Source organism: Macrotis lagotis, chromosome 1 (genome assembly GCF_037893015.1).
Source record: "Macrotis lagotis isolate mMagLag1 chromosome 1, bilby.v1.9.chrom.fasta, whole genome shotgun sequence".
Lineage (NCBI taxonomy): Eukaryota > Metazoa > Chordata > Mammalia > Peramelemorphia > Peramelidae > Macrotis > Macrotis lagotis.
The window spans coordinates 437,571,400-437,587,582 of NC_133658.1; the positions used below are offsets into that span (position 1 = coordinate 437,571,400).

Here is a 16,183-nt window from a genome sequence, read left to right on the forward strand (position 1 = left end):
AGTATGGAAGTGAGGATTAAATGTTTTCTTGACATGGGGTACAGCTCTAAGATAGAAGACAAGAGTGTCATGTAAGACAAACATCAAGAAGGTCAGTCTGACTAGATTCTATAATTTGAGAAGGTGCGTAATGTAGAATGAAGATGGAAAACTATATTGGAAGCCAAATTTATATTTTATCAAGAGACAAAAGAAGCTATTGAAGTTTAATGAATTGTGATCACTAGAGTGATGAGGGTAGATCTATACTTAGGGAAAATGATGTTTTCAGCTTTGTGGAAGATAGATTGGAATGGAGTCTAAAGTCCAAGTCAGAGATGATGAGGGCCTAATCTAAGGAGATAACTTTGCAAGTAGAAAGAGGGGATCAGATGTAAGAGATTAGGTGTTAAACATGACCATTTTTTGCCTTTATAACCTTTAGTTTCCTCAATCATAGAATAGGGATAATTAAATCTGCAGTACCTATCTCACAAGATTGGTTATAGATCAAGTTAGGTTATATATATAAGTAGTTTCACAAACCTTAAAGTACAATATAAATGTTAGCTGTAATGTTAGATCACTAGCTGTTGGTATTATATCTAAATACAGTAACTCCTAGGATTCATTAGTGGAATTATTTTCCTTTTAGAGAATTGTTTATCTTTTTCAATATTTTATATAATAAATAGACTTGCCTCTAAAATAAAAATATTAAGTAGCACAGGATCAAAGAGAAATCCCTTTCACTATATACTTCCAAGTTGCTATCCAATCATTTAGGACTATTTTTTGAGTCTTCCCGGTAAATCTCTTCCAAACTTCTGTAATTATTCTAATATCTAGCTTAAATTTCTCCTTCTTTTTCTTCCCTGTAATTACCGTTTCTCTGTCTTTTTCTCCCATTTTATTTCATAGGAGTCTTTATCCAAATGTTTTGATAAAATTTAGTACTGTCTACTTTATTTCTCTTGTAAAACTGTTACTAAAAAGGAAATAACTTTGGTTTTGCATGATCTATATTTGATAAAACCATGGTTCTAAAATATTTCTGTTTCTATAATCACGGCTTCCTTTTCTCTAGCCATCCTTTTAATGATATCTTTTAGAATGTTGCCAACAATCATCTATTGTTTTCAGGCTCCATTCTCTTCTCTTCTGAAAAATGGATATTTACATCCTTTCAGGTTCTATACTACATCTTCAATCCTCCACAATATTTCAGATATCAATAATAACCACTCAGTTATCAAATATGCTAGTTTTTTCCTGGAATATAGTTTGACTGCTGACTTTGAATTTATTAAGAGAACTAAGCTCTCTTTATCCCTTTTTTTTGTCTTTACCTCATTAGCTATTTTTGTGCTGTCTTGTTTAGAACAATGGTTATTCTCCTTTGCAGAGAAATTAGAAATAGGACAAATGATCAGCAAATCTGCCTTTATTGCCCATTGAGTGTCCACATCATATCCATATCAATGCGGCATTTTATCCCTACTTTCCCCATATTCCCTTTTACACCAGTAAAATTTAAAATCCTTTTATGTTTTCTTTATATGCCTTAGTTCATTTTGAACTTTAACCCTATTCTTACAAGACCTTTTTTAATTCTTCACACATTATGTGCTCTTATTTCCTTCGTCAATACTTGTCTCTTTAAAAATCCAAGTTGGATGATGACTTCCTGATGCTTCCATATTAGTCTTTTAGGAAGTTCTGAGGTTGATCTGCATCTACAGTGAGGAAAAACAAGAGTAAGTTGACAACAAGGGCTCCTAGTCTTTCAATAATAGATCTCATGAAATCCCAAAGTCTCTAGTATTTGCTTAACCATACCAAGTAGAAACTTTAAGATGATGTTAGTAATAGGTTTATAATAAGCTATTTTATTTTACTCTAATAACAGTAAATGTTTTATTAAGAACTTTGTCTGTTCCAGGCATTGTGCTTCATTCAAATGAGGAAAGATAACACATATAAGGGAGCTGAGAAGCAGAGGAAAGGTATCAGGGGAGGTGTGGAGAATTGTGTGACAGATAGTGGCAAAGTCAGAAAAGAAGCAGAACCTGGAGAAGAATAAAAGATGACTAGCCTGGGCCTTTTCTCTAAATGGAAGTTCTAGGAAGAACTCACCAATGAAAGAAGAGGGCTTATAGGGATAGAAGGATGTGTCAAGGTAAGAAAGCCCCATGCTTTCTTGGAGTTTCCGGGGTAAGAGGGCAGCTGAGGCATTATGCCTTAATTAGAAGAGGGAGAAGCAGAGCCAGGAGAGGTTATTGTGATCGTTTTCTGAGAATTGCATGGACCCATTCTGTCCCTGACCATCTGAAATATATGGTGAATTTTTGAATGAATGGTACATAAATTCTTAAAGCTTAATTATGAATTTCTGATCACATCAGTATTTGGACATTTTCACTGCATCATCTTTACATACCACTGGATGGCACAACTCTACTTAGTGTTCATTTTTAGAATGTTTTTGAAAATGAGCTTGATTCTTTGTCAATGGAAATAGTTCTTAACCAAAAATTTAAAGTGAATATTAGTAATTATAGTTAGCATTTAACTTTCTCAGCCAGAGAAATTGTAATGTTCAGGAAAATGTGAGATGCCTCAAATAGGTATTTTTCTTATTTCATTTTCAAAATTTAAATTTTGCATGGCTTTTTTAAATCAAGGAAAGACAGAGTACCTATTTTTATTTTTTGCTGATGGATGTTCTACTTGTGCTTCATTATTTTTCTCCATACATTCTTGTTAAAGTCAGTTAGCTGATCTATTTAGTGCAGTAATGTTACATCTCAATTAGCAAAGCATGTATTTTAGGAGCCTAGCCCTAGTTTTAGGTTCTAAGATCACACATTCTGGGGGCTTTCCTCCTCCTCCTCCTCCTCCTCCTCCTCCTCCTCCTCCTCCTCCTACTACTACTACTACTACTCCATTGCCATGTAATTAATAAATTTAGACATAGTCCAATTAACTGGCTATTTTAATAATAATGACAAACACTTGCATAGCAGTTTAAGACTTGTGAAGCACTTCACATATACTACCTAAACTGATCTACACAATGACCCTGTGAAGTGCAGATTTAATTTTCCAGCTGCTACAGCTAAGGAAACTGAGGCTCAGAGACTCAGAGATTTGCACCCAGATCTTGGTTAATGTCAAATTAAACACTGTTTTAATTAAACTATTCTGTCTCACATTTAATATGAATGCTAGAAGAGTATCTCCCTGAAAATAATTGATATAGTCTAAATTAAATATAGATAAGAAAATATCAAGAAAAATCATAAAACTTATTTTAATTTGCTCTAAGTCAACTCTTTTACTTTTATACAATTGAAATTATTCACAAAATTTGGGGGGGGAACCAAAAATATAAAAAATGTAGTTGAAATTAGCTTATATGAATAATTTTAGATATTCATGCAATTTTGAAAATAAGACTAAATGATTTTAATTTTTTTACAATAAAGATATGTAATTTAGAAATATCAGACAGCCATGACTTTTCTAGGCTTAATCTAGACTTGTACCTAAACTGCATGCTATATTCTGCCCTTCCCTAGCTTTCCTCTCCCCAATCTTCTTCTCACCCCTCCCCCCAGCTAAATATAGCAAAACCACATGCTGGCTAGGCATCCCGCCTGGCTAATTTTAGCCCTAGAAATTGAGGTTCCTAACAAATTTGGCAGTAATGTAGCATGGCCTGATAAGTAAAGCTCACTTTTGGTCTTTTAAGACTCCTGTGATTATTCAGTATCCTGCTTTTACCAACAGTTGGTAAAAAAGGAGAACTGGGAAACATGGACAACTTAAAAAATATGAAGGATATATTTAGAGCTAAAAAGGACCTTAGAGTTTATGGAATTTATGTTCTTCATTTTACAGATAAGAAAACTGAGACCAAGAAAGATATAAAGTGAATTGTTAAAGGTCTCATAAGTAATAAGCACCTGGCAGAGGCAAGTAGAAATCATAGAGGGAAGACAGCATTCTAGAATTAAAGGAATAGAAATGACCTTAGAGATGATATACAACTCCTTTCTTCAAAAGCTAACAAAATGAGACCTAGAGAAATGATGGAATTTGACTAAAGTATGTAAATAGATAATATAGTAGTAAAGCCAGAACTAGAATTCAAATTGATCTCAATTCAGTTTTTTGTTGTTTTTCCTTCACAGTGCCATACTACTGTCCTCTTGTTACAGCAATAGTTATATTTCCAAAAGACTATTCTAACACTCACTGAAATTTATTTTAGCAATCAAGTCAGAAATTGGGTTTTGGGAGGGATTAGCATATATTTATATGAGTAGTCCCTCCAGTGTACTTCAACTTATAGTGTTTCTGATAGTTTCAGTTCCCGAAGGTGGATGCTACCTTGGGTGAATCCTACTACTGAACCTTATACATTCCAACTAATGTGATACTGATAAACAACAAATAGACATAATTAGCTGTTTGCAAAAGAATTTACCTAAAATTATATGGTAAAAATAGTAACTATAAAACATTCCTCCCGTAAATCTTGGTTACATTTTCCCACATATTATAGGGCTAAGTTTTAAAAATAATTTTTATCAATGAATGTAATATCTAAAGAGATTTAATAAGAGATATTCAATCATAAATGTTCATGTTCACACTTTTAGCAAGAAGATTCAGAGATTTCAAAGATATCTGTCTTGGAAGTGTATTTTTTAAAAACTGGACAGATAAAGATTGACATACTTATTAGAGCTTTTAGTTTATTTTTAAAATACAAATTTACTGCCTTGGTAAGTGTACCAATCTAGCTCATCCCATTCTTCTCTTGGAAAATTTACCATGGGAGAAGTTGAATTAGGAGACCACCTTTTCAGAGAAAGTATTGACCTCCACAGTCAGCATCCTAGTTCAAAAGAAATTATTGAGTTCCTCAGATCACCTGGCACCCAGATGGTAGGAATTGAGAAAATCAAGTTAGACCCAACAATTAGATGGTATTTTGTCAATGAGATGGAAAATGAGGTCTAGGGATAGAATTTGACTATCATTTGGAGTGACTGGATAATTAAACCATTACATCTGTCTAACTTTACTTTCATCATAAAACAGGAAATGTCCATATTCATGAATTTGTTGACATTCTCCCTTTTCTTTGCTTTGCAATGACTCACCTTGTTCCTCCTCCTCACATTGACTTCCAATCTTTCTGCCCCTTATTTCTTTGCCAGGCCAGCACTATTGTACTGGCTACATTTTCCTTCCCCTTCTCTACCCCTTTGTCCTCTCTTACCTCCCAACTAAATGCTTTGTTTATTGGTCAGTCTTTCTGGTGACAAGGTCAGTGGGGATGGGATGATACTGTAGATTTACAATTATTATTCTTCCCTTGCTGTTGAACAAAACTAGGTATAAATCACAAAACCATCCTCACTGGTTCCACTATAAATTCATGTCACATAATCTAAATCAGGCTCTCATTTATACCTGCTTAATCAGGTGAATTCTTAAAAGCAGGAGTTATAATTATACTAACAAATAAAAAATAAAAATCCATAACATCAGTATAAATAAGGAGTTTACATTATGTTGAAAGGCACTATAGACAATAAAATAAACAGTAATATTAAAATGTAACACCAACTCCCAAATTCTATAAGCCCTGTTACATTTATCAAGTGAGAATGAATACCTTTGACTGAGTTACAAAATCAACCAACTATATAAACTAGCTGTAAATAATTCTTAATCAATACTGATTCTATAGAATCAGTAAGTTAAAGATATAGGCTAGGTGCAGTGCTGTTGTTCAATCATTTCAATTGTGTACAACTTTTCATAACTTCCATTTGGGGATTTTTTTGGCAACAATACTGGAGTGATTAGCTATTTGCATCTCTTATTTTATATATAAGGGAACTGAGGCAACCAGATTAAGTGACTTGCCCAAGGTCACACAACTAATAAGATAATTTTTGAACTCATCTTCCTAATTCCAAGTCAGTAACCCTATCTGCTGTGCCACTTGGCTACCCTTCTAAACTAGGTGCAAATCACCTAATTAGAAATGAGTGAAATTCTTCTAACCATTGAATGAAAAAATAGATTAGGATCACCTGAAAGAACTAAGTGTACCTGGGTTCAAGAATAGAAGAAAAGGAAATCAAAGGAAAAACATTGACATCAAACTGCTTCAGTAGTTAAGGTCAGAGAAGGCAGACCCCCTTGTATATCTGTACCATCCCATCACTACAATGACCTTGTCACCAAAAAGTCCTGGCATTCAGCAGGGAGGTGAGAGAGGACAAGCTGAAAGAAGCACAGCTTCAGGATTCTACAAGGGACTCTACATTCTTTAGAAAAGCTTCATGAGGACTCCACAAGTGAGAATGGACCTTCTATCAGCCAGAAGCTGTGTCACTCTTTTGCCACCTGTGCTCTCTAAGCCTAAGTCCAATGGACTCTATGGTTTTGTGAAAGATTTTTTTCAGACTATTAGATGAATGTTTTTAGATCAGCTCTTCTTACTATATAGCACAGTGGAAAATTTACATTTATAACAACTGATTAACTTTGCTGGCTTGTTGATATCAACCACATAATCACTAAGAAATACAGATGCAATTCAGGAAGGGGTAGGAAGTATGAGCCTGGAGTTTGTTTGCAAATATCTGTACACCAACTGACATAGAATATAGTTGGTTAGTTCTTGTCCTTCATTATTGGAAAAGACCAAATGTTTGAGACAAATTACAGTGTGTTTGTGACTGATCAGACCAATATGAGCTTGGAATACTCTATCACATGTCGGGCACAAATGGTCCATGTGAACACCTGGGATGGGAACTCTAAACTTATGAATGCCATGTTTCTTTTGAGCTGCTTCAACTCTGCCTTCCTCATAGAGTACAGTCCCCTCGATGATGAGGGCACACCATGCTGGGCAGTCCTGTGACAGTATTTCCCATGCTGCACAATCAATTCCAAAGTTCTTAAGAGAGACTTTCAGGCAGCAGCCAAGTGGCTCAGTGGCCTTGGGCAAGTCATTTAATCCCATTGCCTTGCAAAAACCAAAGGAAAAAAAAAGAGAGACAGGCACACACCGACCAAGACCTTCAGGGTATCTCAGTACTTCTTCTTCTGACCCCTTTGTGAGTACTTACTCTGTGTGATTTCTCCACAAAATAGTCTGCAAGCTTACACCTGGCATTCTAACAACATGCCCAGTTCATCATAGTTGCACTCTTTGTAGTAATGTTGGAATGTTAGACAGTTTAGCTGAGAAAGGACCTCAGTGTCTGGCATCTTCTCCTGCCAGGTGAGCTTCAGAATCTTCCTAAGACAATTTAAATGGAAGAAATTCAATTTCCTGGCATGGTAAACTGTCCAGGTTTCAGAGATATATAACAGTAAGATCAGCACAGCAACTCTGTAGACCTTCAGTTTGTTAGTTAGTCTAATACCTGTTCTCTCCCATACTTTCTTTTGGAGTCTCTTAAAAGCTGAGCTAATTCCCACAATGTGAGTGTCAACCTCATTGTCAATGTGTACCTCCTTGGAAAGAACACGTCCAAGGTCAGTGAACTTGTCCACAGGACTCAAAACTTCTCCATTTGCTGTAATTGATGGTTCCATATATGGATGGTGTTGTGCTGGCTGATGGAGTCCTGTGTTTTCTTGGTGTTAATTGTTAGACCAAAATGAGCGCAAGCAGCAGAGAAAGGACTCATATTTTGGTGCATCTCAACTTCAGAAGCTGCATTGAGTTCACAGTCATCTGCAAACAGAAGATCATGCACCAACATTCCCTCCACTTTGGTCTTGGCTTATAGCCTTTTTAAGTTGAAGAATTTGCCATCAGTTCAGTAGCTGACCTTGAGGTCATGTTCATCATCCGTAAAGGCATTTGATAACATGACTGATACACCATGCCAAAAATCATGGGAGCAACATCCTTGCTTTACTCCATTGGTGACTGGGAAATCTTGAGAACATCATCTACTATCCAGAACCCAGGAATGTATGCCATCATGGAACTGATATACAATACTGATAAACTTCTGAATTTTTTGTTGATGGTCTGTTAAGAACACTATGGAAATCCAGCCTCAGAAACTTAATAATTACCTAGCTGTGTGGCCTTGGGCAAGCCACTTAACTCCATTGCCTTGCAAAAAACCTAAAAAAAAGACTATTAATAGCTTGAATAGTGTTGCAAATTGTTACGCAAACACCCTAAAATCAGTCGCATTTCTATATAGCAATAAAATATAGGATAGAAAAACAGAAAGGGAAATTACATCCAAAATAACTACAAAAATGAACAAAATATTTGGACTCAGTTTCAAAGTATACTCTATACTTATATTCCTTAAAGAAATAAAAAAAAACAGCTTAGATAATTGGATGGATGGATGGATATTTAGTGATCACAACAGAGTACAACGATAAAAGTGAGAGAACAATTGAAGTTAATATACAGATTGAGTACTATCTGAAAATACCAAGGGGATATTTTACAGTTTTAGGCAAGATTTCTTTAGTGTCACAAAAGATCTAGAAATAATATTTAAAGTAAATGATAGTCAAAAGGGAAATGAAAGGGGAATAGTATTTCCAGGTTTCAAACTATATTATATAGCAGGTTTTATTCAAATTATTTGGTTCTAGTTTTAAAAAGATCATAGGATCAAGAAGAATAAAAGAAGAATCAAAAATAACTCAACAATCTAATGTTTGGTAAAACCAAAAATCATCAAAAAAATCAGTAGAAATGTTGTCAAAAAGAAAAAAAATTACTATGGAACTCATTATGGAATTTTATATATGTACACACACACACACACACACACATATATATATATATACATATATATAGCTGACTTTGAAATGACAATATGAATTGTTGGGTGATTATTTTAGTAGCCATGGCATCATAATATTTGAGGTATAGCATTACATAAAAGAATATTTTCTTTTTTGCCACTGGCTGACTTTGCTGCTCTGTAACATTCTCATTCTCTCTCTCTCTCTCTCTCTCTCTCTCTCTCTCTCTCTCTCTCTCTCTCTCTCTCTCTCTCTCTCTCCCACCCCTAGGTCTCAGGTACAATCTTTTATTCCCTTTGTCTAGCTCTATCATTTTTGTGCATACTTCACGTTATTGTTATTCTCATGCCTTCTATCTGGCTCACTTTCGCTCTGGCTCTAATTCCCTTACTTTCTGGCTCATTTGCCCTCTGAATCTAACTCATTTACTTTATGGCTTCTTTGCTTCCTCCCTTCTCCTTTCTCTTTTCATCTCTTCTGAAAGAGCAAGAGAAAAAAAAATGTGGTATAATATATACTTGTTCTATGGATTTACTCTTACAAATCAATCCAATTTCGTTTAATAGAGGGTATGAATGCCAAACAACCAATATGATTTCTTTTTCTCTTTTCAATTAGTTGTTTAGCATCCTTGAGCTAAAATGAAGTTCTACAAATTTATGTTCAAGGGAGCTTGATAACTGGCTACTTCTGAATGAGACTCTGGGGACTTACTCTCCAGTCTCACTTAGACTAGTAGGATGGATCTCCAAAGCATGGTTAGTTGATCCTAGTTCCCAACAATCCTGTTTTAGAGGTTACTCTGAGAAGTTGGGAATGATTTTCCAATACTATTGCTCATCATCATTGAGTGTATTCACCCTCCAATCAATCAACCATTTAACCAGCTCCTCAGTATTAACTAACATCAATTAGCTTTTGCAAAGAGATATATTTACTGAGAAAAGATAACAAAAAAGCAGCGTACTGCAGAAATCCCCCAAGTTAGGAGCACCCTCCTTTGCCAGTCTGATCTCAAATCAAACTAGTTAATTGCTATAAAACATTCCCTCCAACAACTTCACTTCTGGGAGTTGTATAGTCAATAGACACATCATTGCCCTAATTGTAGGACTGCTGCATGGATCAATGCTGCTGGATCAATGCATTGCTAGGGTAGGTTAAACAAGTCTTTTCCCAGATCTTGCTTCTCACTTAAAGTAGTTGCTGCAAGGTGTCAGCACACTCCACTATGGACTCCAGTTACTCAACTTCTGGTGATTCTTTTAACCTTTCAAAAGTCAAAAGGTCATCTGATCTGTTCTATCTCTGATTCACTGAGATCTGAAAAGAAACAGAGGTGATATATACCATGGATTCACAGCTAAGCAACGACCAGGTGGGTAGTCAGGGTACCTGGCCATAAGCTGCTGCCGCTCTGCCTTTCTGTATTCCCAGAGGCTTACATCAGTTCTGACTTCTCTCATCATCTTGAAAGAGAGGGAGATTTAATTTGCTCTAGCCTCTAGAGTGCAAATTAAAAGTCTTTTCTTCTCTTACATAGTAAGCCATCAGAAAATAGTCAAGATACCCATGCATGGTCTTAATTAGATAGGGAAAGGGACCTTCCATCACAGATTTCCACTTGCCTACTCACTTGAGTCTCCAATTAAATTTGCAACAGGCAGATATAAGGTATACTCTAAAGACTGAGTCCTTATTGGCCAGCCCCATCGTTATTTTCTTCCCCACATTAAAACATTTGCCATTCTCACCAAATCTGCCAAGGGGGAAATTCATACCGTCAATCCAACATGTGGTACTCTTCCCAAAGAGAATTGGGAACTAGGATCAACTGGAAGTCATCCCAGGTTTAAATTTATTTAAGTTGGTGCTTATACAATATTCTCACATGTTGCTCCAATACACTTACCTGCTTCCTCTTTCACTAAAGAGACCTTCTATTCTGGATCCCCTTCCACAGTCTGGGCTTAATACTGTTAACTTATTCTGGGTCCTGGAAATAACATAGGGCATCTGCATTTTATCTTCAAGAATTTCTAAACACATAAGAAATACAGCTGGACATTTGGACAAAATCTCTTAAGTGTTCCCTTTTACAATCAATGCATCAAAATTTCCTTGGGGGGTATCTTAAGATCTTAAGAAAATTTCCTCTTCATTACCCATGGGCACCAGAAATTTTTTCACTGGATTCCCCACTCACCCAATAAACTAAGTTTTAGAGGGATAAACAAACTCAGCTTGGGAGGGAAAAAAATTAAGTAAATCCTGAAGAGGTATGATATATCCCAAAAGGATTAAGCACTTAGGTGCTTAGTTAATAGATTAGTTGGGCTAGATTAGCTAATAGATTAGTAGGCAAATCTTTTCTTAGACTTGAAAGTCTAAGGATTTAGACAAGCAATTCTGAGCTTTTCTTAAAGTAAAAAAAAATGTTCCTTAAATTCACTACAATATTCCTACTTACCACAATAATAGAACAGATATCAATAGATAAGTATTCAAATAAGAAACCAGTCTGAATTGTAAGGAAACACACCAGAAGACTGACTTGATCCAGATTGTTCCAGGTAAGGAATCTCCCTGGTGGGTCCCAATACAGATTCTGTGAACACAATCTTACATGGATTTGAACTCACAGATTGATTCCCCAGAACACAACTAGCTACTTCTATGAGTACCTCTGAGGGATAGGGGAGACTTTCCAAATCTGTCACTCAAAAGCTTCCAACCAGTGTACATATGCTCTAGTGACGTCATTGGCCAATACCCTGTTTCCAACTGAAAGAATGATTAAATGAATCAATGAAAAAAAGTATTTATTATGTGTCAAATAATGGGAATACATATAGAAAAAAGACATAATCCTTGCTGTAATCCCAGGTACTCATTCTACAATTGCAGGATACAGCACATATAGTTATAGGACAGATGGAATAGCTCAGATATTTTCATAGTGCAGTGGCAGTGTAGAGATTAAGAGTTTTAGAAGCAGAGCGGCAGGGTAAAGATCTGGAGAACTTTAGGACACAGTGACAGAGTAGACAAGAAGGACTTTACCCTTCCATCTCACTGGAAGGTTTGTAGCTGAAGGACTTTACCCTTCCATCTCACCGGAAGGTTTGTAGCTGGTGAATTCCAACTCATCCCAAATGGTATGAACAGTTTTATCTTTCCTTCCACTTGCTCTGGGTGGTCTGGGGCTATGTTGGGATTTGCCAAAGGGAAGGCATAAGAGAGGGTTCACTCCACATCCTCTCTTATAATAACTGATGGTATTAATTTTGAGTAAGACTCCCCAATACTACTCTGAAGTAACTTTCTGCTCTTTTTTCCCTTAGATATCATGATAGAAGACTATGATGGCTGAGCTTTTTATTGCTGTTCAAGAGTAGCATATGAAGAGAAACCTGAATTTACCTGACTGAAATGAGTGGCAATGATCCTGGTCCAGATTCTCAAAGTGAAGTCCCTTTGTTGCTAGAAACATTTCTTTCTGTATTCAGATTATCTGTTTAAAAGTTTCTATCTTTTCCTTTTGGTCTGTTAAATAAGCTTTTTCTCTTTGGCGTGCTGTCACAGGATGTTATTTGCTTTGAAGAGGAACACTGAATTTATATGTAGCTGAAATTGGAAGGTGAGATCATTGTGCACCAAACGAAAAGCTGTTTGCTTATGGAATTAGCACTAGGTAGTTATGTAAGGTCCTGTGCTTTTAGTGTCTGCCTAATAAATATATTGAGTAGTTTTTTCAAATGTAGTTCTTGTTCTGTTTTGATTAAAAGTACCAAAGTCTTGACATAAAAATTGGACATAAAAATTCTTTTATTACAAGCTATTTTTAACTGAACCTAATTGAAACCACATGAGTGGGAGACCTAATTCCTTTTCTGTCTGACTTCAAAGAAATTCTGCCCCCATAGCTCAACAAAGCAAGGAAAGTAGAACACATACTAAGTGATAATGACATATTAAGTATTCTGTATGTTATATCATTCCAAGTAAGCTCACATTGGCTGATTTTGCAACTTAATTCTTTGGTAGTACTCTCACAAAACATTAATAGTATTTAATGATAAAGAGTACTGACTCCGGCAATTTTCCTAATGCAAAAATACAAAACAGACAACAAGGATCAATTGTCTAGTTAAGCATATGGAAAATAAATTATGAAATTGATACATATTGTTCTCTAAGGGAAAGTGAAATATATAATTTTAAAGTATGCAGGACTAAGTAGTTAAATCTTCTACTAGATATTGAAATCCTAAGAGCCTTTAAAAATATGAAAGGAAATTACTTTATCTGATTATGGAAATCACGAACTGTTGTGTAATTGCTTTTCCATGGTGGGAAAGGGTCAGGAAATGTACCTGCTAGAGAGGTCTTCAGAGATAAAAACCTATTCTACCAAGACCTTTTGATTCCTAATTCAATGTCGAATTAATCAGCAAGCACTTTTTAATTTAATTTTAGTTTTTATCTACATGCAAATACAGTTCTCAACATTCACTTTTTTGGTAAGGATTTGAGTTTTGCATTTTTCTCCCTCTCTCCTCTTGACATTAAGTAATCTAATGCCACTTACTTATGCAGCTATAAGTATATTAAACATATTTCCATATTAATCATGTTGGGAAAGAGGAGTCAGAACAAAAGAGAAAAAAAACATGAGAGGGAAAAAACACAAAACAAATTTTAAAAATTGAACATGGCATGTTCCTTCTCTGGATGTGAATGGTATTTTCCATCACAATTATTTTAAAATTGTCTTTGATCCTTGTATTGCTGAGAGGAGCAATTCCTTCAAAGGTGATCATCACACAATGTTGCTGTTAATTTGTACAATGTTATTCTGGCTCTGCTCACTTCACTCTGCATCAGTTCATGCAAGTCTGTGCAGGCTTTTCTGAAGTCCACCTGTTCATGATTTTTTACACAATACTCCATCAAATTCATATACCACAATTTGTTCAGCCATCCTTCAGTTGATGGGGATCCCCTCAATTTCTAAATCTTAGCCATTCTAAAAAGAGCTACTATGAATATTTTTGTACTTGTGAGGTTTTTACTCTTTTTCATGATCTCTTTGGGATATAGATGTAATAGTGGTATTACTGGATTAAAGGTTCTGCACAGTTTTATTGCCCTTTGCTCAGCAAGTACTTTTTAATTGAATAGCATTGTACTGGTCACTAAGGGAATAAAAAAGTAGAAGAGGCCATGACAGGATAATTTAATGAAAATAAGAATGTTGACTTCTGGGTAGAGCCAACATGGCAACTTAAAGCTAACATGTTCCCAGAGCATTTCCCCACCAAAGATAAATGAAGCCTCTACTCTGACATTCCAGCTACAGATCCCACAAAGAAAAAGAGAGGAAAATTCAAAGAAGTTTTCAATGGTAGACACTGTGGAGGATCTTCAGAGAAGGTCTGTCTTTTGGAGGGGGAAAAGGAAGTAAAGTCCAGGAGGTGAGAGAGCAGGGTAAAGCCAGCAGGAGGCTTCTAGTCACAGTGCAGTCCAGGTCCTGACAGCTTGACAACAGCAGAGGTCCATGCCAGCAGCTTGATAGGAAGCCAGCAGGGAGGATCCCAACCCCAAACAAAGTTTTAACTCTAGGACAAAAGACAGGACTGGGTCCAGAACAAACCAATATTAAGTCATAATCTGTACATAAAGGAGGAAACGAATCTCAACAGAGGCAAAGCCTGGACTGCATAGGCAATATCAAAGCCAATGACAAGCCAGGGATCAGACCCCACTCCCAACAAAAAAAAAAACCAAACAAAACTTGGATCTATACTCCCTGCATCCCAGAGCACAGCAAAGATGAGTAAAAAAGCTAAAAGTAATAAAGCTGATTATAGAAAACTACTTTACAAAGATGTCATGTCTGAAGAAGAAAGCAGTGAAAAATCACTCATAGGGGAAGTATCAAAATAGTCTATAAATTGAACTCAAATACAAAAGCTCATCAAAGAGCTTAAAAAAGGATTTAAAAGCCAAAGAAGAAAGGAAAAAGAAAAATGGAAAAAAGAAATGAGTCATGAAGGAAGTTTATGAAAAAATTGACTAGAAGCACCTTTAAACAGACAACACAAAAGGTACTTCAAGAAAATAAAACTCTAAAAGTTAGAATTGAACAAATAGAAACTAATATAGCTATGAGACTACAAGATTCCATCAAACAAAACAAAAAGGCCAAAAAAATTGAGGAAAATGTAAAGTACCTTTTAGGGAAAACAAATGACCTGAAAAATAGATCCAGGAGGGATAATCTACGAATCACCAGGCTACCAGAAAGCCTAGATCAAAAAAAAGAATCTGTAAAATATCATGCAGGAAATTATAAGGGAAAACTGCCCAAATCTAATAGAACAAGAATACACAGAACTCCTCCAGAAAGAGAACCAAGGATAAAAACTCCAAGGACTTTAATAGCCAAATTACAGAACTCTCAAAGAAGAGAATATTGCAAGCAGCAAAAAGAAAATACAAAGGAAACAATCAGTTTCACACACGACCTATCAACCCCAACATTGAAGGATTATAAGGAGACATAGAGAGCAAAACTTTAATAATGGGTACTGCAATCTTCCTCATTCAGAACTAGATAAATCTAACCACAAAATAAACAAGAAGGAAGTTAAAGTGAATGAAATCTTAGAAAACCTAGATATGATAAACCTCTGGAAAAAACTTAATGAGGATAAAAAAGAATATATCTTTTTCTTGGAAACACATGGTACCTATACCAAAATTGACCATGTACTAGGGCTCAAAAACCTTATGATGAAATGCAGAAAGGCAGAAATGATAAATGCATACTTTTCAGACCATGATGCAATAAAATTAAATGTAATAAAAGGTCATGGAAAGATAAACCAAAAATTAATTGGAAGTTAAATAACTATCTTAAATAATGGGTGGATCAAATAGCAAATAATAGAAATAATTATTATATCCTATGAGATATCATACCAAAATTTATGGGATGCAGCCAAGACAGTTTTGAGGGGAAACTTTATATCTCTCTAAATGCCTATATGAATAAAATAGAGAAAGAAGAGATGAATTGGGCATGCTACTAAAAAAACTAGATAAGAACAAATTAAAGATCTCCAATTAAATACCAAATTCAAATTTCCAAAAATCAAAGAAGGGATTATTAAAATTTAAATCTCAAATAAAACTATAAAATAGATAATAAAAATAGATAAACCTTTGGTTAATCTGAGTTTAAAAAAGTAAGAATATAACCAAATTACCAGTATCAAAAAGGAAAAGGATGAACTAACCACCGAGGAGGAAATTAAAGAGATCATTTGGAGCTATTTTGCTGAATTGTATGCCAATAAATTGGATAACCTGA

The 16,183-nt window shown here is 35.3% G+C and overlaps 1 protein-coding gene across 3 annotated transcripts in view; it reads left to right on the forward strand.

Annotated features, from left to right (window-relative positions):
- The window catches only part of MEIKIN (meiotic kinetochore factor), a 142,569-nt gene extending 130,027 nt beyond the window's left edge, over positions 1 to 12,542 (forward strand). For all 3 annotated transcript variants that reach the window (XM_074231296.1, XM_074231310.1, XM_074231301.1), the window contains one exon: positions 12,150 to 12,542. In XM_074231296.1, coding sequence (XP_074087397.1) covers positions 12,150 to 12,178 — 29 coding nt within the window. In that variant the 3' untranslated portion in view covers positions 12,179 to 12,542. The remainder of the gene's footprint in view (positions 1 to 12,149) is intronic.
- Positions 12,543 to 16,183: the final 3,641 nt, after the last annotated feature.